Below are 25,902 nucleotides of genomic sequence, written 5' to 3'. Positions count from 1 at the left end.
GGAGGAACACTGGAGTCATCTGCCCCAGAACCAAGGTCCATGGGAGGCCATAGGACTCAGTGTTCACACCCACTGGCTCTGTCCAGTTTGGGAGTTCAGGTGGGATCATGTAGGGCTGAGAGGCCAAAGCATTTGATGGAGCAGCTACAAATTCCTGGGAATCCTCCCCTCTCCCAGGCTGGAAAGATCTCGGCCCCTTCGCTCGCTCCCTCTGCCAGATGCAGCGGCTGCTCCCACTCATGGGCACCTTCACCTGGTGACATGTGGTGGGAAATCTTACCTACTCACCTACTCTGTCCGTCTGAGCCACCACTTTGACGCCTGTGTCTGTCCTCAGGTGCTGAGGGAGTAGCTGCTCCCCTGCACAGAATGAAATCCAACCACCTCTGCTCCAAGAAAAACAGCCTCCTAGTTCATGTCACCACACTTAGCCCCTCTCCCAAGGCTCCCACATCTCTGCTGTGTGGCCAGACTGGGGATGGTGCTAGAACATAGCCCTGGCCAGTGTGGAAAGAGAACACTGGACCCTGTGACTTCTGGGGTTCCCCTCCTAAGGAGGGAGATTGGGGTCAGTCTGTGGGGTCCGAGAAGGCCAGCTGGCCCACAGGGAAGGGATTCCTACATGCTCACCTCAGAAGTCAGGGATGCCCCCCATTCCTGAGGCCCCTATGACCTTCCCTAATCCTGGCTGCTAACCCTCAGGAAGTTTTCTGTCTTTCAGCTGGATAACCTGCCTGGTAAAAGCGACCACGGGTGTCCTGCCTGCGAACATTTCCCGGGCACACACAGGGCCCCGGACAGGGTGCCGAGGGCGGTGATACCAAGCTGAAGGCCGGGATCTCTGGGCTGGCTCTGCAGCACTGTGGATTCACCAGAGGCTCTCCACCATCTGTCTTAAAGTGAGTGCTGCCTAAGTATCTATCTTATTGGGTCTACCAAGAAGGTTCTGGTAACCCCAAGTCTCTCAAGTAATTCGTTCTCACCTGCTACCACTCTCTCTAATGCACATATATGCACATAAGACCTGATCATGCCGTGCTATGGATGTCCAACTTTTGGGGAAGGACAGAGGATTTAAAAAAAAAACACACACAAAAACACACAAAACTGAATCAGTTCTCAGTGGGGTAATTATGGTGAAAAGTAGAGCTACCCAAGCCCCGAGCGTAAGCAGCACCATCCATGCTCACAGGCCGGGACTGGCTGATCCCGCTCACCTGGGTCCTGGCCCACTGCTACCACCTGCTACCTACCGTGCAGGGGCCCTCGATTCCTAATCGGAAAAATGTAAGTATCACCTGCTTTAAAGAGGCTGGAGGGAGGAGTCCTTGAAATAGTGTAGGTAAAGCTCTTATCACAGTTCCTGATGCCATGAATGGTGGTGGCTATTGTTGTAAGTCTAACACAGGCCAGTGCCATTCTCAGTGCCAGGCACTGTTTCATGTGCTTTACACACATTAACTCATTTAATCCTACCCACAACCCTGTAAGGGATATACTGTTATCATCGCCCCCATTCAGACAGGGAAATTGAAGTGCAGAGATTAAGTCATTTGCCTGAGGTTACCCTGGGAGTTAGAGACACATCCAGTCTGGCTCCGGAGCCTGCAGGCGTAACCACAGTGCTCTACCGTCCCTCTGGAAGGAGTCAGAGGAGCGATCCATCATTTGGCAGCTGGGGACCGAGCTCCGGCTTGTGGGAGTACAGAGAGGTGAGTGTGACATGGTGCCTGCCCTGCAGGGGTTCCCAGTCTCACAGGGAGACAGATGCCTAAAAAGAAAATTACAGGAGGCCCAATGTGGAAGAGTGATTCATTCTACCAGAGGTGACGGGGGTAGGCTTTGTGGAAATACTGTAGAGAGGGTCTGACACTGGCCAGACAGACCTGAGTCCCCAGGGTACAAAGACCAGCTGGGCCTCGTGCCTGACTGCCTCACGGCAGAGGAGATTCAGCTGGACTGACTCCTTGGCTGATCGCCCTACTCATTCATTCATTCATTTGTTCATTCATGCATGCGTTCTACTCAACCCTCTGGAATGGGTGCTGTGGGCTGGACTGGTTCACATAGGATGATTTAAAAGTCAGAGGAATCACAGCAAGACTGTTGAGAAAAATAACACCACAGGGACAAAGTGACATATGAAAGGGGCAGGAGAATCATCTAGATCACATTTTCCAAATGGGTAATAGTTGTTACTTGGGGGGGGGGGGTCAAGAACCCAGGGCTCAGAGGTTAAATACTTTTGGAAAACAGATTATATCAATGAAAACAAGGGTCATCCCTGCAGTGCCTCTCTGTTGCTAAATGCTAATGAGATGCTAGTATGCTAATGAGCACCATTAACACCAAGAGGCCGGAAGCAGCAGGTGGCACTTCCCAAACTTATTTGACCCTAGAAGCCCTTCTCAGCAGGATTTCGTGGGATTGGGGTAAGAAGTACATTGTGAGGGCCTGCTCTGGCCCCAAAGGTGTACAGAAGAGCTGAGCAAGAGGGAGGGAAGGTCAGGCTGGGAGATTCCCAGGAAGGATTTGGAAAAATCCTGGGAAGGTCGTGGGCAGGTGGAAAGGTGATAGGAAAGAGTTTCTCCATAGGGAAAACTATTTCATAGTGGAGGCCCAAGGAAGTGGAGTTTTTCCCCAGGGGCAGGAAGGGAGCCTGACCAGGGGCCCAGCCTTGAGAACAGAGACCCAGCAGGAGACGGCTGCCGCATCTGCTTTCTGATGTGGGCTGAGGAGCTCAGCTCTTTTCTCCCAGAGGGAAGGAGCCCAGTGTTTGCATAAAGCTTTAAGGTAAAATTCATCTACTGGTCTTCCCTGAAGTGGCACCTGAGAGATGTTATTCTGTAACTCAGTCAGGGTGGCCCATGGGGACCAAGGGCAGGGGGCTGGGCCAGGAGGGAAATCTGCCCTGGCTCGGGTGGGCTGGGCCCTCCCAGAAGTGGCATTATTTCTGGATAGTGGACAGGGTGTTCACGGCCCATGAGGGTGCAGCTGAGGAGCAGAAAGGGAGGAGGTGACGAAGGTGGAGAGGTGAGGCAGGAGACCCAAGTCTGCAGCTTCGTTAGCTAAGTTTGCCTGTCACCAAATGCCAGTGATCCCCTCTGGCCCTTGGACAGACAATAAGAGGAGTTTGAGGGACGAGAGCCTAAAGTTGTGGAGGATTCCCATCAGACACACCAGACACAGGCCATATGTTCTTCCAAACACATGTGTTGACAGGAGTACTGGGGTCCCAGCCCTGCCTCTGCTGCTCTCAGCTCTGAAACCTTACAGCAGCCCCATCTCTATCAACAAAGACCACAGGTCACATTTTATAGCCGCCAGATTGACAAAAATAAATTCACTTGATTCCAAGTGTCAAAGCAAATGAGCAGAGCCTCATTGGAAAACAGCTTGGCATCAACTTGCAAAACAGAAGATTCGCCTACCCTGCAACCCAAAGTTCCGTTCCCAGTAGGTCCCCCATGAGTACTCTCCCTTGTGGGCACCTTGAGGCACCTGTTCATTGCCTGGTGATGGAGGAGACAAATTGTGGGATATTCAGATGATGGACTAGTATACAGCTGTGAAAAACGAAGGACCTCCTGTAATATCCAATAACACAGTCTGAAATTTAGAAACATAATACGAAGGGAGAAAAGCGAATTACAGAAGACTGCATCTAGTATAAACCAATTTTATAATGCCTAAAAATAAGCAAAATGAAATCTATATCAGATAGGTATTCCTAGCTGAGAAAAACTGCTATTTTAAAGTAATGGAATAAACATGTAAAATTCAGGACGTGGTCATGTCTGGAGGGAGATGGGGGATGGGATGGGAAGAGACCACAGGTAGATTTCTTGACCCTGATCACATTCTGGTTCTTCAGGGGTGGGGTGTGGCCCAGGTTTTCATTTTGTCATTATATCCTGTATAGTATGTGGTATGTTTTCTCTCATGTGTGTCAAGTATCACATAATTTAAAAATGTTAGCAATTTGCAACCAAGAATATTTTTAAGAACAAAATGTATTACGTGGCCTCTCTGTGCCTCAGTTTCTTCCTATGGTTTAGCAGGCCCTTCTAGCCTGAAGGTTGGGAGCTCAGCCTGCATCCCACCCAGGCCTCCTGGTACCCCAGCCAAACTCACTCACTGTGTTTAGCAGGGCTGTCATGGCCAGTGTCTAAACCACTGACCACGGCCATAATAAGCACGCACAGACCAGGCCTTGGAAGCCCAGTAAAAACTCTAACAGGCACCACGATTGATCTACAGCAGTCCCCCTTATTAACAGGGGATACTTTCCAAGACCCCCAGGGATGCCTGAAACTGCAGAGAGTACCAACCCTATATATACTATGCTTTTTCCTATACATACATACCTATGATAAAGTTTAACTTATAAATTAGGCATAGTAAGAGATTAACAATAACTCACAAAATAGAACAATTATAACAATATACTGTAATAAGTTATGTATATTCGTCTCTTGAAACATCAATATATCAAAAAAAAATTTTTAAACCCTCATACAAGGATATTTTTCCCATTGCTCTTCACAGAGTGGAAGGAAGAGGGGGAGAGAGGGAGAGAGAGAAGCATCGATGTGAGAGAGACACATGGACTGGATGCCCCTGCACACGCCCTTCAGGGGCCAGCACGTGCCCTTGACCAAAATAACACTCAGGACCCTTCAGTCCAAGGACTGACGCTCTAACCACTGGGCCAAACCAGCTAGGGCTATCAAAAATCTTTTGAATTGTTTATTTCTAAAGTTTTTCGTTTAATATTTTCAGACCGCGATTGCCCATGGGTAACTGCAACCATGGAGAACAGACCTGCAGATAAGGGGGAATATTGCACCCTTCCCTTTCTGAGAACTGAGGTCCTCGTGAACATTTTGGCTGAACAGGACACCAGGACACAAGGTCAGGCTACAGTCTATGTTCTCTTGGGTCCACTGAGTCACAGAATTCTGCCACATGCCCATCACTCACTTCTTTCTTCACACAGGTTAGTTGATGGGACAAACCAAGATAAAGGGTATGGCTTTCCCTGAGTGTGGCCTTTTCTGTTTTGGAAGGAATTCAGATCTTTGTTCCACAGAACCCTGACCTGGAATGGAATATTTTTATAACCTTTGCTACCTTGGAATGACCTTCAGAAATCCTTAATCCATTCAGTACTTACTCACCTTTAACTCCTTTCCTGTGTACTATTTCATTTCAACTTCACATTTCAACTGCCCTGAGATTAGGATTTTTACCCCCATTTTACAGATGAACAAATTGGTATTTTAAAGAAATGACCCACAGTTCCACAGCTATAAAGTAGCACATCTGAGTTTAACACCAAGGCCGATTTAGGCCCAAAGCCTACCCTCTCTCTGGACCACCAAGCTGTCTCCCAGGACAGAGGCTAGAAGCTCAAATCTGGACCCTCTGGGGAATCACAGAATGAGGGAAAGGAAATGCTATCCCAGGGAGCGGGAACCAGCTGAACCCAGACATAGCTTGCTTGGGAAGAAGCCAGGCTCATTGGCCAACAACCAACAGAATTACCAGCTGTGCTCCTGCAATATTCAGGCTCCCTGGGGATACAAAGACATATAAGGCAGAATCTACCCTCAAGGGGCTGACACTCTAGTTGGGAAGACAAGACAGACACACATGAAGAGGTAACTAGTAACAAGAGCCAGTAGGTCTTCTTCCCAGGAGGACCTCATTGAAGCCAGGGGAACCAGCTGGGGTTGGAAGACTGAGCCTGTGACTGGCAGATAACCCTCAACCCACAACACACCTTGGAGGACCTACTGTGTGTCCTGTGCTATGCAAAGATCATGGAGACCTGGTCCTGCCCACAAGGGGCTCACAGTCTAGTCAATAAAACAGATACACCCAGAAGGGGGCTGAGCTGGGGCCAGGTGCTGAGGGAAGGCTGCCCAGAGGAAATGGAATCTGAACTGTCCTTTGAAGAATGAATGGGAGTTCACAGAGGTCATTCCAAGAGAAGGCAGGGACAATCGCAAAGGTCTGGAGATGGGAGGTACTGTACGAACAACACAAGTAATAAAAAGAGATTAACAATGGCCAAACGTGTAGGACCAGACCCTGTGCTAAGTCTCACAGTAGCCCTCATTTTACAGAGAGAAAACTGAGGCTCAGAGAGGTTCAGGTCGCCCAGATATTAAAGGCAGAACCATCTAGAGCCCGAGACTGATGCCCCCCACCTAAAGCCCATGCTTTTACCCAGACAAGTGAAAGCAGGCTGCAGGGTGAGGATGTGGGGGTGGGAGATGAGCTAGGGGGGAGAGTTAGGAAGGGGCTAGATCCCACAGGGCCTCTGGGCCATGCTGAGGAGTGTGGAACGACACAGTCAGAGCTCCTGGCTGAATGCTCTTCTGATCGGGCCATTTTAAAACCATAAAACCCACCAAACATGAAGGAAGATCCTCTGAGGCGAAAATGAGTAAGACAAGGTCCCGGTTTAACAAATAGAAACTTGAAGTGAAGCGGTGACAACAGACTACAAAGGAGCCTGTGTTGCTAAAGTAGATGGCAGTCCACCTGCTAAGGAAGGACCGTAGAGATGGAGAAGGGAAGCCCTCTTCCAGATTCCAGTCAGGCCTGGAGGGCCCTTTCCCATCCAGTCCCCGAGCCCGGCAGGAACATACAGGGCCTGGGTGAGAACCCTAAATGCAGGCTCACCCACCACGAGCCCAATACTGAAAAGTTTCATGGCAGGTTAACAAACTGTTAAATATAATATATTATATCCAACTCAGTGAGCTATACACTTATTATGTATGTACTTACCTATATGTAGACTTCAATAATAAGTTAAAAAAATCATTCCTATCATGTTATTTTGGTCAAATACCTTATTTACCACCTGGAAGGGGGGCTCTCTAAGGAACTCTGTGCTAGAAAAGTGATACGGGAGAGCCAGCCCCCAGCCTCAGCCTGCTCCCCAACTCATTCGACACTGGACATTCCCTGAACCCCCAAGTTCTATCCCCAGACCCTGAAAACAGCCTCCCCTTGACCACCTCTCAGGCCTAGGGGCACCCACCCTAGCAGCATGGCCTGGCCTGATGGGATGGACCCCGGGCTGAGGTTTGCAGAGCCCAGAAGTGGGCAAAACACTTAAGGTTAAGTTGGAGAACCACTGGCCGGTGGGGAGGCCTTCTCTTCCCTGAAGTCAAGGGGCTCGGAGGGGTGGTCTCCAGAGGTGCCGCCAAGGGCAGAAGCAGAGAGGAGGTGGGAAGCTACTCAGAGCTGAGAGCACGCCTGGGCTCCCTTGCTGGCAGCTCTCCTCTGTCCCTCTTTGAGGTTCCATCGGCAGATGGGGGCTTGGCACCTCCCAGGCCAAGCCAGTGCCCCTCCAGGGTTTTGCTAATGGGAAGGGCCTGGCTGGCAGTGAGGACCCTGGTGCTTGTCCTACGTGACCCTGGGCCCGGCCTCCCTCTACTCTACCTTCCCCTCAGTGCCCTACAGTGCCAGCAGTTCTCACAACGGAGGATGGGGGGGGGGCCAGGGTGTGGGGAGCAGCCCAGGTGGAGAGACAGGGTTGACGCTCCCAGGGCTTTCTGTCACTGCAGAAGGGCAGCAATAGTGCTGGCTGGCTTCCGGGGCAAGGGGAGGTGAGAGGAACCAGATGTGAAGGGAGCCGGGAAAGAGGGAACACAATCATTGGCCAGAAACAAGACAGAGTCCCAAGAGGAAAATTATGCACCAACTTCAAGTTCAGAATGAAGCAGATCATGGAAAAGAGAAAAGATGGCAACTTCCCTGAAGACAAGGCTTTTGTAGATTTGGAGGGAAAGCTGACAATACAGAAACAGAAAGAAACTGATCAGAATTCTTGCAACCCCAAACTCTCCGGTCAGGGCCAACTCCCCAGTATAGCAAGATTTTTAAAAAAATTTATGTGCACCTTGTTTTTTCCAGACAGGATCCGAAGTGGCTTAAGGCAAATATTTAGTCCAAAGACAACAAATATTTATTGAGCATCTACTATGTACCTTCCAGGCACAGAGAACACAGCAATGCACAAAACAGTGCCTGCCCTCAGGCAGCCTATATAAAACACATGGAATTAAATAATAATAAAATGAAATAGAAAATTAGGATCAAGGTGAAGGAAAAAAGTCAAGGTCAATACAGGTGCAAGGATGGATTGAGCGAGCTTCAAGCTTGACTCTGGGTTTCCTAAGAGCCAGGAATCTTTATCTGAAAGGAGAAACCATGCTAGTGCCTCAGGGAGAAATAAAGCTAAATACTGAATTGCAGAAGTAAACACTTATCCCTGTCAGAGATACTAACACGAGAATTGGTTTGGGCAAGATAGGATTCTGTCCAACCGCCTGCTGGTATGTGTATGACGGAGGCCGGATGCCAAGGGGCAAAGAGGGCTTCAGCTGGAAGCAACACGAGGGCTCATTTACCCTTCATCTCGCCTGTTTGACAGGCGAGGCAACGGAGGCCCAGGGAGCAGTGATTTGCCCAAAGCCGCCACTCTCCCCCACAACGGAACGGTCACCTGGCCACTACTGCCAGCTTCGTACAGTCCCAGCTTGAGGACATGTGGATAGTTTGCCAGTGACTTGTACGTGTTCCCAAAGAGCCCTCCCAGAGGTTCAGCAATAGTGTCCGTAAACCCAAGGCAGCGGCTCTCAAGTTGAAGGTCAAATGTAATCTTGCCTCAAAGCCAGCCTCTGAGAAGCAAGGTAGAGCAAGTCACTTCTTGCCCCAAATAAGAAGCCCACTTTTGAGCCTGAACGGCGGTGGAAGGAAGGAGCTTCGGGCCCAGGAGGACATGGATTCAGAGAACAGGCTGTGAGTCCATCCGTCAGTGGGCGGAGTTTGGTTCTGGACTATGAGGTGTGAGTAGGGACCGGCCCACAGACACTGTGAGCAAATACTGACTTATACCTGGGTGGAGAAACAAGTCCTGCCGAGTGGGGCTTCTAAACTAAGGACTTGGACAGACACTCCAGCGTCGTGTGAGCTGGGGAACCTGGGAGCAGAAATAGCACACAGGATGCATTTGCAGATGGAGCTGGGATGGAGAAATTAAGACTCTGGCGACAAGGCTCTCGGCAGCCTGTGGGATGGCAGCCTCTGGAGCCACCCCCCAGCTCCTACTGTTAGCCACGCGTGGCCTGAACCACGTGGGCCTGAGCTGAGCAGCGCGCACCAGCTCCAGCCGCCTTTCAAAGTCAGCAGAAGCAAAGTGCTCAGAGCCTCGGGTCACACCTGGGGGTGAGGTTTTCATTCCTTCTGCTCATTCAGTCTGTTCAGGACACTGTCATGACTCATTCGCATGTGCCACTGACACTCTCAGAAACCGATTTTGTCCTTGTGCCTCTTCAGGGGGTTCGACACGCAGCACAGAGTTGTGTTCTTGTTTATTGAGGCCTACTGTGTGCTGGGCACCAGGAGAGGGGGCCCCAAGGTGACTAAAGCTCAGGGTCTCCCTTGCTGGGGGGCATCTAGTAGCCTAGCGGAGGAAAGTAAGTCACTCAAAGCCCATAGGAGAAGGCAGTGGTAGTATATGACAGGTCTGTCCCACAGGGAGAAAAGGAGGGAGTGATGACATCTTCCCTGGGAGGCCAGTGGTTCAGAAATCTAGGTGGGCTTCCCAAAGGAAGAGTACTTTGATCTGGATCTTGAAGGCAAAATAGAATTTCAGCAATTGAGTTTGGAGAGGGGAGAAAGGGGAGGCACAGAGGACAGTTGGGGGACTCACAGGGGTGGGGGGTGAAGCATACAACTGACAGGCAGGTAGAGGCCAATCCTAGGGAACCTTGGTGCCAGACAAGAAGTGGGGAGCCCCAGGAGGTGGTAGAGCAGGAGAGAGACACCCTGAGAAAGCCAGGTTAGGAAGATAAGTGGGGAGGAGCTGGACAAGTTCATCACTGCCGTGGCCTCTGCCAGGAGGTTGGTCTCCTCACTGGCCCAGCTGGCTCTGGCGGGTAAGTGGGACTCAGTGCCCAGGGGCAGGTTTCACAGAGGGCCCCACTGACCTGGGTGCTGGGTCCTGTTGCTCCCATCTCCCTCTCCACCCCCAACCCCCCCACACACACACTCCTCCCTGTTTTTGCAGCCTAGCTCAAGCGAGTGGTCTCCCCGTTTGAGGTGACTAGGGTTTCCCGATGACCACAGGCCTCAGAAGAGCCCTTCTGGCTCCCGGTCCTTTACCCTCAGCCCTGGTCACCTCCACCCACACCTCCCACCATTGTGTCCCAGCTTAGAAATCCTCCTCTGTCTGGCTGAGCCCAGCTCAGGCCTGTGATCCTGTATTAGGTTGGGAGGGCTCCCAAGCCCCATGCCCTGAGCTGTGAAACTGGGCCTGCCCTGTGCCCACTTGGCCTCAAGCCTCTGCTCCCTCCCCTGGGCACCCCCACTGTGCCCGGACCCCACAGGAAGGAGCTGATAACTCCCTGTAGGTGCCCCATTCCTTCCTTCCTTTTCCTCAAGAGGGTCCTGATGGGTGTTTTGAGCACCCTCTGACCAGGTGCTGGCTCTCACTCCTCTTTTCTGGTGGGACCAGCACTGATATTTACTTCTCTAGGAAGGACTTGCAGCTTCTCAGGGGCTTTCATATGGATTATTCCTTCTGAAGCTCTTAACAGCCCTGCTGGTAGGCAGGGCGGGTAGGTTCTATTATCATTGCCCATTTTGCAGATGAGAAAATAGAGGCCCAGGAAAGGTAGAGAGTCATCCACGATCTCACAGCTGTTTGAGCGTAAAGGTTTGGCCTTAGCACTCCCACCTTGCCCTAAGGCAGCTCTCAGTGACCCCTTGCCCGCCCCTCCCCCCAACCAGGCACAGATGACCCTAATAGCTTGGCGACCAGAATCCAGGGTTGAGATCTGAGAGCTGGAAGCCCAAGGCCAGAGGCCTGTCCAACTCCCCTATTTATTGAGGCCCAGAACAGTGAAGGGACTTGCCTAATGCCACACCATAACTAGCGACAGAGCCAGGTCTCAGGTCCCCTAACTCCCTGCCCAGAAACCTCCCACCGCCCCACACTGCCCCCTCTTGTCTTGAGCATACTTTCACAGCTCTGTCCTTCCCCTAGATGTATGGGTGTGCCTGACATTTCTGGAATTCACTCCACACACATAATGAGGCCATTTTGAGAAGGCCCGCCTCAGGGGGAACCAGAGAGCTGTCTAGTGTCCCCATCCTGACCCCTGCCAACTCCTCCCGGCTCTACACACCAATCTGCAAACAGATAGGCTCCATGGGCCTGGGCTTCCCTACCCCCTGCCCCCAACACACCTTTCTAGCCTCAAGAACTAGAGGCGGAGTTTTGGGGTTTCAAAGCTGCAGCGGAGGCTGCCTGGCAATCAAGAAGCAGTAGAGAGATGTCAGGCTGGTTGCCACATGGGCCAGAGGGATCCAGATGTCACCACGGCAGGTAACTGAACAGAATGGGGCTGCTTGTCAACAGCGCAGAAGTGGTTTTGGCTTCGGCAGTTGAATTGTGGTGACTCCCTGAGATGTTGGTTTAATATGAGGATGGGAAACTTTCTCTCCCTCAGATGCCAGGCCGACCCTGCCTGGAGAGCCCTTCTGGATCTAAGGCAGCCCTGTGTCCATGTGCACAGATTGCATAGCAACAAAGAGTTGACTTTCAACCTCTTAGCACAGAGCTTGGTCCCCAGCACCCAGCCAGTGGCCCACTGAGACGGAACAGAAAAGCAGCATGCTTGCAGGAAGGACCCAGAAGCACCAGCTGGATAGGGCACCGGAGGGAAGTATGGGGTTGCCACCCTCCGGAAGATTCTAGAAACCCTCTGCCAGGCGGGTTAGCTATTCACCTTCCCAGAGGCAGGAGTGATCTTTCCCAGGCAGTCCTGGGTCCCAGCACCCTGGAGGAGTCCCTGGAGACAGGACCCTGCCTTGTCCCTTTTCTTCCACCCTCAGAAACCCTCCCTGCTCTCCCAGCCTAGTCTCTCACTGAAAACAGGGAGTTTCCTCTCCAGCAGCAGGAGAAAGAGGGACCATGCTTGGAGTTGGGGCAGCTACAGGGACAGGGCCTGGAGGGGGAGGGTGTAGAAGTGGGTCCCCTGCTGCCGCCCCACTCATACATCCACCCCCCAAAGAATGTAATTAAGCAGCAGGCCTCTGCCAGGAGCCAAGCTTTCTGCCTTCCGTCTATAAATCACCTTCTGAATCATCTCTCAGCTCCTGGAGGAGCAACTTCTGTTCGGGCTGCTCCAGGCAGCCCCAGTGCCACTCCCCCCTCCCCTGAGCCTGCCTTCCCCACCCCTCCCCCGCCCAGCCCGAGGTGGCTCCAGGTCCCAGCTGGAAATGGCAGTGGCAGCAAGAGTCTGGCAAACTGTGCGGTGGGAGGAGGGTTAAGGGAGACTCCAGTGCCCTCTTTCCCTTTCCTTCCCCTTCCAGGGCAGGCAAAGAGCTGAGTTCAGGGTGGCCAGGCCTAGCTCCCTCAAGTTAAGAATAATGCGACAGGCTCATAGTCACCAGTGCAGGGTATAATGGGGCAAGCTGGCTCTGAGGATAGGAGAAGACTGAGCCAGGTGGGGCCAATCAAGGAGGGCTTCTTGGAAGAAGCAAATTTAGATCCATGACTTAAAGGACTTCTAGTACTTCCTGTATGTCAAGCATTATTCTAAGAGCTTAGCATGTATTCACTCATTTAATCTTCGCAATCATCTTTTGAGGTAGAAGCAGTCATTATTCTCATTTTATAGATGGGGAAACTGAGGCTCAGAGAGGTTAACTTGCCCTTGGTAGTACATGAAAAAGCCAGATGTGAATCTGGGAAGGCTCCAGAGGAATGTGAGCATTTGGGGGAAGTGAGGTTTGGAGGTGCAAGCAGGCTGGCTCGGCAAGAGTGGAGCAGCCAGCTTTGGAATTTAGGTCAGATGGAGCTGCAGAAGTAAAGGGCTGGGCTTCCTAAGCCAGGCTCTGACCGTCTGAATGGGCTTGGGATGGGTGGGGGAGGCAGATTCACCGGGGGAGTGGCACTGGGGCCGCATGGAGCAATGAATCGGGTCCCTGTCATAGTCCTATGGACTCCCAGAGGCAGAAGGGACCCCTCAGTGTGGTCAAGAAAAAGGAAACCCAGAGGGAGGCAGGGACTTGAAGTACAGAGAGGGGAAGGGACTCATGCTAGGTCAGTGGGTGGTAAGCTCAGAACTCAGACTCAGCTCTCTCCACTCCTGGCTCTAAGCTCTTCCTAGCACACAAAATAATATGAACAGGTCGATGTAGTATCAGGATGGCCCTAACCTTTGAAGGAGGCAAAGCTCCTCCCCCACCCAGGGACAGAGGGTAGAGAATGTCTGTCCCTCCTTGGTGGCTTTAGAAGAATTCTGTGGCTCACATAGGGTGGCTGGAAAAGTCTGGAGGACCAGGTCCTCCTCAATGCCCCAGCTCACTGCATTCTGAGGCCAGGAAGGTCTTCCTTTTCCCCACTCTCCCCAGAAGGATCTGTTAGCAGCATTCTCCTTAGAAAGAGTCACCTCTCCTTCCCCAGCCTCACTCTCCTAGCCTCTTGCCCAGACAAAGGAGAGACCTATTCAAAGTGTAGAGAAAGCCCCAGGGTCATAGCTCCCTTCCCCTACCTTGTGTGCATATCACCTTTTCAATTCTACATCTGCCTGAGTCCCATTCAGGTGTATTAGCATTAAGTTCTGCAGAGAGCAGGATGGGAGCTACTTGCTTGGCTGAGTCTGTTCACTGGGGATTTCCACCTAGAGCCCTCTCCATCTTCATCAGTGACTGAGCACGCACCCAGGTGCCAGAGAGTCCGGGTGCTGCTGGGCTCTGGCTGGATTTGCCACTGGGAAAACTGCATGGAGGGAGGAGAGAGTGCCCGATAAAGGACTGGGCACCATGGTCTAGCTCCTGCCACTTTTGACCTTCCCATTGGGCAGTTGCCTCATATCTGAGGTCATCAGGATCCCTGGGGAGGGGTGATGCCCAGGACCAGACTCCACCCATGGCTCACCTCTTAGCCCCAGAGCTGTTGACAAATGCTATGAAATTCTAGGAGAACTTTCCCTGACAGCTGCCCCTTCCCCCATGCCTTCCCCACACATTAAAGCAGGTTCTTCCAAGAACGTAAGTCAGCCCCAGGCTCCTGGTATTATTATAACGTTTGACCTGCTTCTTTGTTTGTTTTAAGCAAAATGTCCCATCAGAAGAAGACAAAAAATCAGCCATCACTTTTACTCCCTTTGGACACCAAGCTCTGCCCATAATGGATGTGGGGTGGTCAGGAGGGCTGTTAATTCACTTCCAAGGGACCTGGATTAATTTCCCTGCCACATCCCCTCAGGGAAAGACCTGCCCTGGAAGGGAGACCACCCGCTTAAAGCCCGGCCATTCGATCTGGTATCTGCTCATCTGTCTGTCTGTCTGTCTGTGGGATCAACAGCCTCCAGCCAGCTCAGCTCCTCGCCAGCCCCAGCCCCAGCCAGCTGTAATTCCTGCCTGTTACAAGTGTTAACACCTGGCCCGGGGGCCTTCCTCCCCCGCAGTCTCCAGGTGCCTCCCTGGGCCCAGCCCACTGACCCCCATGGGGTTTGACTGAACATGTTCACAAGCCTCTGAAAGGCGGGTGGAGGTGGGAGTGGGTGGGGGAGGCAGCAGGACACCTGACAGATGGGGAAACTGAGGCAGGGCTTAGGGCAAGCACTTGAGTGGGGGAAAGGATCTCAGGATGGTGGAAAGAGAATTCAGGTGTATTTCCCAGCTCACTGCCCTTGACTTCTGCAGAACACTGCCCCCAACCCCAACCCCAGGGCAGGCTGGTGATCCCTGAGTGAAAGGTGGGGAAACAGAGGCCAAGGTGGGTGGGTCACACAGAAGTGGGGTGCACTCCCGACCTGGAGCATAGGCCCCTCCAATCAGGGCCTCTGCCTCTGGAATGTAGTAGGCACTAGGCTGGGCCCTAATAAGAGTTCATCTCTCCCCCAAGGAGAAGAAAGACAAGTTCCTCCGCCAGGCACTCACTGGGCTGACAAGAATTCCAGAAATCAGTGCTTGCTGTCACCACTTCCTGTCCCAGCTCTGCCAGGGCCCTGGAGCACATCTCCTTCCATTATCTCTCCCTTCTGGTCTACCTTCTCTCAGGGCTGAGGCCTGTGGTGCAGGACGCGGGGGTGGGGGTGCCTTCCTGAGGGTGGCACAGATAGAAATCCCAGCGGGAAGGTTTCCCCTGTAAATCCCTCCTGGGGAATGTGTGAGCTGGGTGGGCCAAAGTAGGCAGGGGCATCCTGATGGGCTCAGATGCTAACTGGCCTGGAATCTGACTGCCCGGGGCACAGAGTGAGAACAAGAATCTGAGGCCCATTCACTTTACTGTCCCTGTCCCAGCTGGGCCCTGGCCCCAACCCTGAGAAGGTGACTCACCTTCTACCCAAGCTCCAAGACCAAAGACAATTGGCCTAAGAGGAGAGGGCTGCTGACCACAGTCCTCAGGCAGACAGGATACGCTTGTGCCAAGGAAGCTCTGCACCCCACACCCCACACCGCCCAGCAGATCCCAGGTCAGCCATGCCCCTTGCAGCTTCCTTGTTAGACCTTTGTCTCCTACTGAACTGTCCCTCCAGGACCATGCACCCAATCTCAGGATGTCACTCACACACATAGGTCATACGTGTGCAAACGTATCCACAGTCACAGGCCCACCCGTGGTCACTGGCACTTGAAGACAGGGTCATAGGCAGACCCAGACACATCCTTCACACTCAGACTTACAAGCAGAATCAGGTCGTGTCCATGAGCACTGATATCCATGCACAAAGACATCTGTGGGGCTTTCCCCTTACACTGTCATGAAGGCGTGTGCACACATGCGCACGCACACACACACACAACACTCACATGCCCAGTCATGAACACAGTCATGCAGTGTCATAAGCAGACACAGGTGCTGACCTTAACATGAGCATAGATACTTCTAGGCTCTCTCTCCCTCTCTCTCTTTCTTTCTCTCTCTCTCTCTCACACACACACACACATCATAGTATCAGCCACTTCCTGACACTTGTATGCCGTACATCCTGTAACTGCCTGTGGATACCCCAGGTACATCTCCCACGAGTTCACATCCATGGTCACCCAGTTGCACACTAGTGTACTGATGACACCCCTTAAAGTCATAGACCCAGAACACACACACACACAGGTCTCTGCTTAGACAAAGCAGCATCCCTGTCCCCCCAACCCCCAAACAATCCATGTGTCCAGAATTATGTTTGGGCCAATGTCTGGCTTTCCAGGTTTTCCCAACATCTTTCTATTGGGTGGTTCCTATCTAGACGCTCCTCAATACACCATTACACACCCGGCCCCCGCCCTCCCCACAGGCACTGCCCAGGGAAGAGGGGCTGTGGTCCCTGGGGTGAAAGTCAGAATTCCTAGGGAGGGGAACCTGGTCTCCCCGCTCATCCCTGCAGCCTGTGGGCTCCACACCTCCCCTTCCTACCCTCCCCCTGGCCAGGGTCCCTGTGAAAGCAAAGAACAGCGTGGCCTTAGCAGGGGGATGGGAAGGGGGTCAGGAAGGGCCACAGGGGCAGGACTGGTTTCCCCAGCAGCCTTTCCTGCAGCGGGCAAAGCCCCCAGCCCGGAATCCCCACTGCCCAGGCCACCCCCCACAGACTTCTTTATGTGCAGGAGGCCTCGGGCCAGCCCAGTGCCAAGGGAAGGATGGGCTGGGGCAGAAGAAAGGCTTCCCCTCGGTGTCTGTCCTGGAAGCAACTCTCAGCACCTTCAAAACAGAGATCCTCAGCCATGTCCTGCTCCTGCCCCCATCCCAACCCCCAAACATCCAGAAATAAACACTGCCACCCCCAAACAACTGGAGGCAGGTTTGGGGTGTGGCCCCCAATCTCCTGGCCCTGCTCCCCCTACCCCAGGCTAGAGAAGGGGTGGCAAGACAGGGAAAGGGGGACACGCAGGTGGCACCACACCCTGGTGGCTCTCCTCTCTGACTTTCACCCCGGGTTCCACAGCCCCTCTTCTTACTCACAGATCCTGAATTCTCCCTCCTCGCCTCGCGCCCCCCAGGCCCAGGCTGTCCTATGTCCAGGAGGGGAAGATTCTTTAATTAAAGTTTTCCGGAATGCAGGGGGCTGGAGGCCGAGGCAAGGTGGGTGTAATTTAGAGAACTGGTTTCAGTGTGTCTTTCCCCTCTGGCCTCTGGGACCTGCCGGGGGGCAATGGGGCCTCCTGGAAAACAAGGGGACTCCCTGGAATTGAGGCTCCCAGAGGGCTGTTTATTCCTCAGTCAGCTCCCCCATAAATGCACACCCCCAAAAAACACAGCGCCTGGTTTCCTCGCCTTATTTACTAAAAATGTCTTTTGTATCCGCATTTCTCGGGGATGGAATTCTCCTTTCCCTCTCTCCCTTTCTCCTCGGTCCTCGGTTTTCCAAAAGGAACGAATTTAACCAGGAGAATTGGGTTTTCGGTCAAGAAGCAAACCCACCCCCTTCGGAACAACTGCATTTTCAAGGACCCCCCCTTTCGCCAGGATGGACAGGCAAGAAATACATCAGATCCCAATTCAATGGCATCTCGGATCCGCAAACCACCACGTTCACTTCGGAGGCTCAAGATCAATCTAGAGCAGAGTGGGGCGAGTCTGATGAACCCCCCCCATGCCCCTGCCCCTGGGGTCCCTGACGCCATTGGGGTCTGAAATAGGAAAGCAAAAGGGGGTTATTGTGGGGAATCTCTTGACGGAGGCGCCGGCAGCGGCGGGGGTGGCAAGGAAGGAACAGATGGTTTTGCCCATGAAGACCCCAAAATGGAGCAGAGAAGCGGCTGGGCCCCAGGTCAGCGCTGGATTTCCACCGACCCAGCTGCGAGCAAATGGAGGGTCTTCGGGGCCCCAGGCTGGGATGGGCGGGGGGCTGGGGGGCGGGGGTCTAGGAGCAGGAGACCCTCTGAGACGGGGAAAGTGCTCCAGCCTCCGCAGCGAGTGGCAGGGAAAATGGTGATTATCCGAGAAGCCAGGAGTTGGATTCTGAAGGCGACACCAGCAGAAAATCCAAGAGGGGTGCGCGGGTGGGGGGCTGGAAGGAGGCAAGGGGAAGGGGCCCCCCGGCCCGGCCCGGCCCGGCCCTGCCGGCGCCCCCCCGCCCCCCGGCCGGCGCCCCCCACCTCCCCGGATGCGGCGGAGAAATCGGGCCGCGGGCAGACAAGAGGCGAGTCTTACCACCAAATTGGGTAGCCGGCGAGGACCCCGGTGCCACCGAGCAGGAGGCCGAGCAGCAGCCCGAGCAGGTGGGGCTCCATTAGAAGCGGCGCCGAGGAGGAAGTTTGCCCCCGACCATGAAGAGGGGGAGCGACGCCCCCAACAGTTGGAACGAAGTCCACTTGAGGTTGGAAATGACTTTCGGGCTTGTCGGGAGCGCACCTCCGCCCGCAGCGCCCTGCGAGCCCAGCGCGGAGCAGCCGGGTTTGAGGATGTCAGCGAGCAGCCAATCAGCGCCCGCGGCCCGGGGGGAGCGGAGTCTGTAGTTCGGCCTGTCAATCACGCGCCCCGCCCGCGCCGCCCGCGCGTCGGGCTCCGCCGAGGGCATCGCCCCGCAAACTTGGGCAAAGCCCGCGCCCCGGGCACGGGGAGGACCGGGGGGGAGGTGGGGCGCGCGGCGCGCCGGGCCCTCTGGCTGCCCCGGGACCGCCGCGGCGCCCCGCCAGCCAGGCTTAGGGCGCGGGGGCTTGGACGCGGGGCGTTCACGTGGTGCCGGGTCGGCCCGGGCAGGGGCGGGTGTCTCCTTTTCTCTCGGGGGACCGTGACCCCTCGGGCCTTGGGCCCTTGAGGAATCGACAGTGGCAAGCATAGAGATGTTTCCAGAAGCCTCGCTCGGCAGGGCAGGATCCGAGGGTCGCGGGGGGTGGGGCGGGGTGGGAAATGCGACCCCTCCCAGCCTCCAGCCAGCCCGCCGGGCGCGGGAGCCGCCGGCCGCTCGACCCGGCCGCGGGAGGCCGCTTCCCGGTGTCCGGGGGCGCGCGGAGGGGTCCGCGGAGGCCCGAAGGTCTGGCCGCGGGCGGCGCCGGGGGACGGAGCCGGGTGTCATTTGAGTCTTTGTCAGGGATCAGATCGGTATCGGGACCTCCTGCTGCCTTTGCATTTCCTGCAACTGACACCGGCGGCCAGTTGCGTTTCCTGCTCCGGAGCCGGGTCACTTTCTCCTCGAGGGGTTCAGGCCCGGCCTCCGGCTCGGGTCGGAAGCGCGACCCGCGGTCCCGCTTGGATCTTGCGGATGACCCGCTGTGGGGGGGGCGACGCAGAAAGCTGCCGGGGTCCGCGGAACACCCTGCCGCCCTCCAGGCACCCCCCTCCCCAACTCTCCTGCCCTTGGCTTCAGCCTGGGGTTCGGCGATAACGCCCCTTTTCCTAGCGTGGACACCAGATGCACCCGAACACCCCACCCCTCGCCATGGGTAAAAAGCCCTCCGAGCCCCGTGGGTTCGTTTCCCCCTTTCCCCCTACAGAGCCAAGCACCTCGGTCCCAGCCCCGAGCGCTGCTGAGGTGGAGGGCAGACCCTGGGGGGAGTCGCCCCCGTCCCCGGGGCGGCCTGCCCCGCAAGCCCCCTCCCTGGTCACTCAAGGAGCCCCAGAGGCCCCGGGGGCCCCGGAGCAGCCCCGGGCCTGGGCTGGAGCAAGCAAACCAGGGAGAGGGGCCGAAGGGCACCGCGGCAGGAGGCGCAGCCCCCAGTCCTGCTGAGGCCTCACGCTCGGGCTTTTCACCAGGTGGGGGGCGCGACTGGAGGAAGTTCATGCCAGGGGGCCAGACGTTTCTGGCCTTTGATCTGGGCCACCCATGCCCACAGCCCGAGCCCGCTGGCCCTGCGCATCCTGAGCGCTCCCTCCGCTCGCGGCTGCTGCGGGCGCAGGGAGCTCGGGGAACTGGCCCCCGGGCACCAAGGGTCGGGAGAGCCGCCCGGGCTTGTCACGGCTTCTGCTGCGTTCCTAGCCCGACCGGAGGGGGGGTCGGGGGAGAGATGAAAGAGCGGAGGGCAGGAAAGAAAAGGGAGACGGAGCGCAGGAGAGAGAGAGGGTGGCTGAGAGACCAAGAGCCACAAGGACAGAGAGAGACAGAAGAGGGAGGGGGGCTGGCAGAGGGACCCCAGGGAGAAAGAAGGGGGGAGGGGGACGGGAGAGGCTGGGGGGGGAGGGGGGCAAAGGAGGAAGCCCTAACCTGCCCAGGGACAGTGGGTGGGGTGGAGGCCGCAGACGCCCTCGTGGTGCGCTGACGAGGGTCCTTGTTTCTGATTCACCTGGAAAGGAGGTCACAGTGGATTTGCCATTGTCCCTAACTGCGGAGCCCCAGGGCCCCGGCGCTAGGGGTAGAGAGCTCTCCACACACATCCCTAATAGCCTGCTAGGTCCCAACAGGGCCTCTGTGCTACCCAGCAGGGGCTCCCAGCTGCTTTTCTGATCAGAGGTGCCTGCTGGAGCTCAAATCCTGCCTGACGGTGCGGGGCGCTCCAGAGCGCCATAATCGCCTTCCTGAGCTGAGGGGCTACCTTTCCCGCCCCCAAGACACCACTATAAATTCAGCGTGGCTGGGAAGTGGGAGCTGGACTAGATGGCCTTTTGGGGTCATTTCTGGACCCCAAGATTCCACAGGTGCCAGCCCTGGGCAGTGGGGCCAAAAGATTTCTGAGGCTGCATGTGGGGTAGAGGTTGGCAGAGACGCGCCCAGCCATTAGCCCTGGGCGCACATGTATCTGATGCCTCCTCCAGGCAGCCTGAGAGCACCGAGAGACCCAGGGCATGAGCACCGGGGAAGGAGGCCCGCAAACAAGTGGGTGGGAGCGGGTAACCCAGATCTGCGCTGGGCGCGCGCCCGAGGAAGCAGAGGACTGGTGGGGCGCTGTGGGAACTTGTGTGTGGCCCTGCGTGGCCCCTGGAGAACCGAGGCATGTGTGGGGATTTCCCCCCCACTTGAAAGCTCCCCAGAGGAGGGGATTCCTGATCCCCTTCTCCTCCCCTGCCAGGTGTCCTTCCTTCAACACAGGCTTAATTTCCTTCCTCCTGCCTGCCCAGCGCTGCCGGTTGCAACACAGGAATGGTCCCTGCCGGGCGGGGGAGGGGGAGGGCGCCCCGCGCCACGTGTCACGAACGGAAACACCTTCTCTCCGATAGGCACCCCGGACCGCAGGGTGGGTTGCACTCGATGGGGAAAGGGTTAAATTTGCTTCAAGGCCGGCTAAAGTGGGGAGGTGGAGGCTTCCGTGCGGTGGACCCCGGGGCGGACCCAGAACGGGAGGGTGGCCTGTTGAAAGGGTGCAAAGAAGGCCGCGAGGGCCAGGGACCTGGGGGCTGGGGCCGGCATGCGGGAAGCACCCTGTGCCATGTGCGTGAAAATCGCAGGCCTCCGACCTGCCCACCCGCATCCCACCCCCGCCTCTCCAGCTGCCCCCGGTTCCTTTTGATGTGCGCTCCCGGGGCAGGCCGCGGGCCGCGGGCCGCGGGGGCCTCAGCGCCGCTCCACCGCGCGCCCTGCGGAGGCCCCGCCGAGACAAAGAGCCCGAGGCCCGGCCCCCGCCGCCCGCAGGGGGCTGCCCGTCCGTCGCGGGGAGGGGGGAGAAATCTTCCATCGAGCGCTGTGCCCTTCATTTCTGCGCGGGGCAGGCCGGGGGGCTGCTGGGTGCCGGGGCGCCCAGGCTGGCCTGGGGATGAAGAGAGGCGGAAAGCTGCTGCGGGCGAGCGAAGCAGCCGGTGCGCTCGGCCAGAGGCGTCATCAACGCGCAGCCCCGCGCGGAGCCGGCGCCTGGGGGCTCCTTCCACATCCCCCGACTTACAGGCAGGGCCTCTGAGCTTTCTGCTAAGAGCAGCTATAGGAGCCGCAGACGGTTTCAAGCGAGCTCCTTGGAAGCCTCTAGAAAGCCGGGCAACCTGGAGGCAGGCGGGCCATAGCGTGGGGTGGTGAGCGCAGGAATTAATTGAACAAGATTTCTTTAAACTGCCCAGCCTAGAGGTAGAGTCCTGGGAATACCGATGGCCTGCACAGGGTAAGCACTTTGGTGAGCAGCAAATGTCAGTGGAAGGCGCCAAGGTACCCCGACCCTGCCAGCCTTTCCATCCCCTGGCCCCACCGCACCCCCTGGTGGCGGTGCTGATAAGGCAAGAAGTCTGCGGGCGGGGAAGGGGGGCCCTCCTGGGCCCCGCCCCGCCCCGTGGGCCAGGGGCCCTCCCCTCTGTTGGTGTGCAGCCCAGATCTTTGGGGATCCAGGTTAAGTAGGCGTCTTCGTGAGTGAATGCCCTTAATCTACTTTGCAATCCCTGAGCTTAGTTGGGGATAAAGTGTGTGTGGCTCAGGCTCCCCTCTCCTCCCAACCCAGGTGGCTCCCTTGGGAGGGGGGCAGAGGGGATGTGAGGTCCCTGGCAGACTTGCAGTCCTGGGTACTGCCAGGCAGGGACCCTGCGGCTGCAGCAGCTTTGTGCCGGTGGAGATCTGGGAGGCTGCAAAGGGCCGGGTGACGACTTGGAGTCCTTCCTGGCCTGGCCCACCCTCACCCCAAGATCATAGGTGCCACTTGTGGGAATGTGAGGGGTTTTCCCTGTCACAGTAGTTGCTTCTCAGTCTTAGTCATCTCCAGTTCCCCAAGGGCATTTTGGAAAGTGATTTGGGGTCAAAGTCTTAAAAGGGAGGGAGCAACAGAAAGCATTGGGGGGGGAGGCACCGCTGGCCAGCTGCCAGTTATCTCTGAGCCTCCTCTATTCCGTGTGAGAGGTGGAGATAATGCTTTATATCTCATAGGGAGTTGTCAGCGTTAAATGAGAACAGTGCTGACAGAATGCCAGACCGCGGATGGTGAATAATAAATATTGGGTTTCTTTCTTCTCTCTTAGGGGCTGAGGAACGAGCACCTCTCTTGAGTGGCTCCTTCTGCCCCTGTCAGCCTCAGCTAAGCGGTTTGTCCTCAGGCGCCCAGGAGCCCCCTCCAGGATTTGCTCACTGGAGACCCACCTCAAAATCTCTTCAGAGAGGCCCTGAGTGCCACTAGAGGCTCCTCACCCTGGCCCTCTGAGCCTCTTATTCCAATTTATTTTTTCGCATAGCTCTTAATGCTGGCCTTACCTTACTACATGACACATCAACTATATCGGTTAAGTTGTTCAACTTAATGTTGTCCATTTCCTACTCTGAAATCTAAACCTTATGGGACTGCTGAAACCCCAACACCCAGAGCAGCGCAACCCCCAGCAGCCATTGCTGGAACTTCAGGATGGGCCCTGCTATTGGCCTTGGGTCCAGGGAGCCTGGACACATAGAAGGGGGCCCAGTGAGACTAAGAAATTTCCCTTTTCCTTGCTTTTAGACACCATTGTATCCGGGTGGGATGCCTGGAGCTGCAGCAGCCATCCTGTGACCATGAGGGAAGCTGCCTGAGGATGAGGCCAGCTAGTGGAGGAAGAACACAGAGAGAGAAAGAAGCTGGGTCTCTGACACCATGGCTGAGACGTCAGCTGACTCCAGGGGAGTCCTGCTTTGGAACTTCTTGTCATGTGAAGTAATACATTTTCCTCATTGTTTAGGCCCCTCTGGCTGTTACTTGCAACCAAAGTCCTCTGGCTGAACTGAAATCTGTATCCTCCTGCAATAGTGTCTGGTATAAGGCAGTTAGATGACTTGTTACTAGTTGAGTTGCTTTAAGGGCTGGTTAGGCTTCTTTTTCTTGGTTTGGGGGTTCAGTCTGTTGAAGATAAGGTTGTAATTGGAACCTGGAGCTGAAGAGTCGCTCTGACAGCGTAGGGGGTTAGGGCGGAGGGGAGAGGAAACAACAAAAGAGAGGAAGTAGGCTTGAGGTGGGGCTTAAAATTAATCCAGAATATAGTTCCATCTGGTGCTGCCTTTTCGTTAACAGACGGCAGTATCTCCAGGGGGGTGATGAAAATTGGAATCAGATAGGGGTGATGGGTGCGCAAGTTAGTGAATATACTAAAGCCACTGAATGGTACACTTTAAAATGGTGAATTTAATGACGTGTAAATTAAATCTCTATTAAAAAAAAAAGCTTCAGCAGCTCAGCTGCCCTCCTTCCACACTCTCGCCTCCACCTGTGATCTCAGCCCTCCATTCACCACCTCCCCAGGCTCCCCGAGTTCAGTGCGGGAGAAGCAGCCCTCGGACAGGTGCTCGCAGTACTTCCTGAGGTTGCTTCTTCTCGTGGGGGCTGGTGGAAGGCTTGCCTGGGGACAGAGGGCTGTGTTCTGCCTTCCACCCGCATGTTCAGGCCTTTGTGCATGTGGTTCACCCTCTGACCTGAGGGGCCATGATTTCCTAAGGTCTGTCCCTGCTGCTCAGAAAGCCTCAGGTTGCAGGGAGGGAGTCAGAATATTGCCCGGGGGGGTGGGCAGGGGGAGCGTGGGCTCTATGATCAGACAGAACGTCAAATCCTGGCTCCACTGCTTAGCCGTGAATTTGGGGCAAGTGATTTAGGCCTCTGTGTGCCTGTTTCCTTATCTGGCAAATGGGAATACTGATTCCACAGCTCACAGGGTCAAATGGTATAATTTACCCAAAGAACTTGGGGGCATATAGTAGACAACAAATGCTGGTACCTTAAGACTTATTAACTTGTGACCCCCAAAATGGCAAAATCTTGACCAGACAGTCTGATGATTGAGGGACAATGGTGATAATGAATTAAGAAAGTTGGAATATTATTTGGCCAAAGGTTGGAATCTGGAGAGCATTTCCATGACTAGTGGTAATGTTTCTCCGAGGCTGGAGAGGATCATGGCTGCCCCACGAGGTGAAGTGTGGTGTTAAATAACTTTAGATACAGTGAAAACACTCATTTGTTCGTGTTCCCTGTTCCCTTCTCCTTCACTCCTGAGTACCGTCAAGGAGAAAGTCTGTTGGTACTAATGCAACACTTACTAAGATCCCTTCCTAATAACAAGAGATCATTTAGAACCTTTGGCTGGGGGTGGGGCAGTTTCTGGTTAGAATGAAATCACGTTTTTGAAAATCATAGTCTTCAAAAGTTTCCGTTTTATTGAAGTAATTAAGAACAAAGCGAATCAATTTAAGAAGAGTGTTGAGAAAACAGAACAGTTTGCACGCAGCTATAGTGTGAATGTGGCATGGAAACGCCTAGTCTGGAGGACAGGGGATCTTGGGGATGACTGAGCTGAGTGCCTCCAGTCAGGGCGCCCTGCAGGAGCCAGCCGGTGTGGCCAGGCATCTTCCTGGTGGCCTGCTCCTGCCGGTGGACTAGGGGTCCTGGGAACGAGCTAGGCTGTATACAGCTGACAGAACTGGAGTTGGATCTGGAAGCTACCCTGTCCACAAGCTGAGAATCACCCAGAATCATCCCACCCTGACGTGTCAAATAGGGGACTTGGGGCCACACATCCAGCCTTATGAATACATTGGATGACAGGGGGGCTTGGCACCAGGCCTCCGTGACCCAGATACTCGTGGTGGTGGTAGGAGGTGGACAGGACGCTTAATTGTCTCCCAGTTGTCCAGAGGAGCTGGGCAGGGTGATGGGTCACCCCTCCAGTCTAGGTCTGATGGAGGCTTTCTGAGTGGGGGAGGGGAAGAGCCTTAGGTGGCCTGATCAAGTTCAGACACCCCTTAGTCCCTGCACAATATGTAGGCAGGTCAGGGCCCAGAAAGTGCATCGGCTCAGAGAGCCACCTGTTTTATAAAGAGTCACAGAAGAGCGAGACCAGACACTAGAGTGCCACCCCCAGCTTTCTGGCTGTGTGTCCCTGGGCAAAGCACTTACCCTCTCTGGGTCTCAGTGTCCCTTTAGATAGAAGTGGCCAAGTGAGGAGTCCTCTGGGCCCAACACTCATGGATTGGCTGGTCTCTGTGGCCCACCATCCTTTGTGTCCCTGTCCCTTGCAGGCCAGACCAGGACACTGGGCTAGAGCTGGCTGCAGGCATCTGGCAGAGG

At 55.2% G+C, this 25,902-nt stretch overlaps 1 protein-coding gene across 1 annotated transcript in view; it reads right to left on the bottom strand.

Moving 5' to 3' along the window:
* The window catches only part of WNT3 (Wnt family member 3), a 42,164-nt gene extending 23,826 nt beyond the window's left edge, over positions 1-18,338 (bottom strand). The window contains exon 1 of the mRNA XM_087826268.1: positions 18,191-18,338. Coding sequence (XP_087682394.1) covers positions 18,191-18,270 — 80 coding nt within the window. The 5' untranslated portion in view covers positions 18,271-18,338. The remainder of the gene's footprint in view (positions 1-18,190) is intronic.
* Positions 18,339-25,902: the final 7,564 nt, after the last annotated feature.

Source organism: Miniopterus natalensis, chromosome 17 (genome assembly GCF_054644295.1).
Source record: "Miniopterus natalensis isolate mMinNat1 chromosome 17, mMinNat1.hap1, whole genome shotgun sequence".
Taxonomy (NCBI): domain Eukaryota; kingdom Metazoa; phylum Chordata; class Mammalia; order Chiroptera; family Miniopteridae; genus Miniopterus; species Miniopterus natalensis.
The sequence above is the reverse complement of the archived record's forward strand: the minus strand, read 5'-3'. Positions and strand labels throughout refer to the sequence as shown.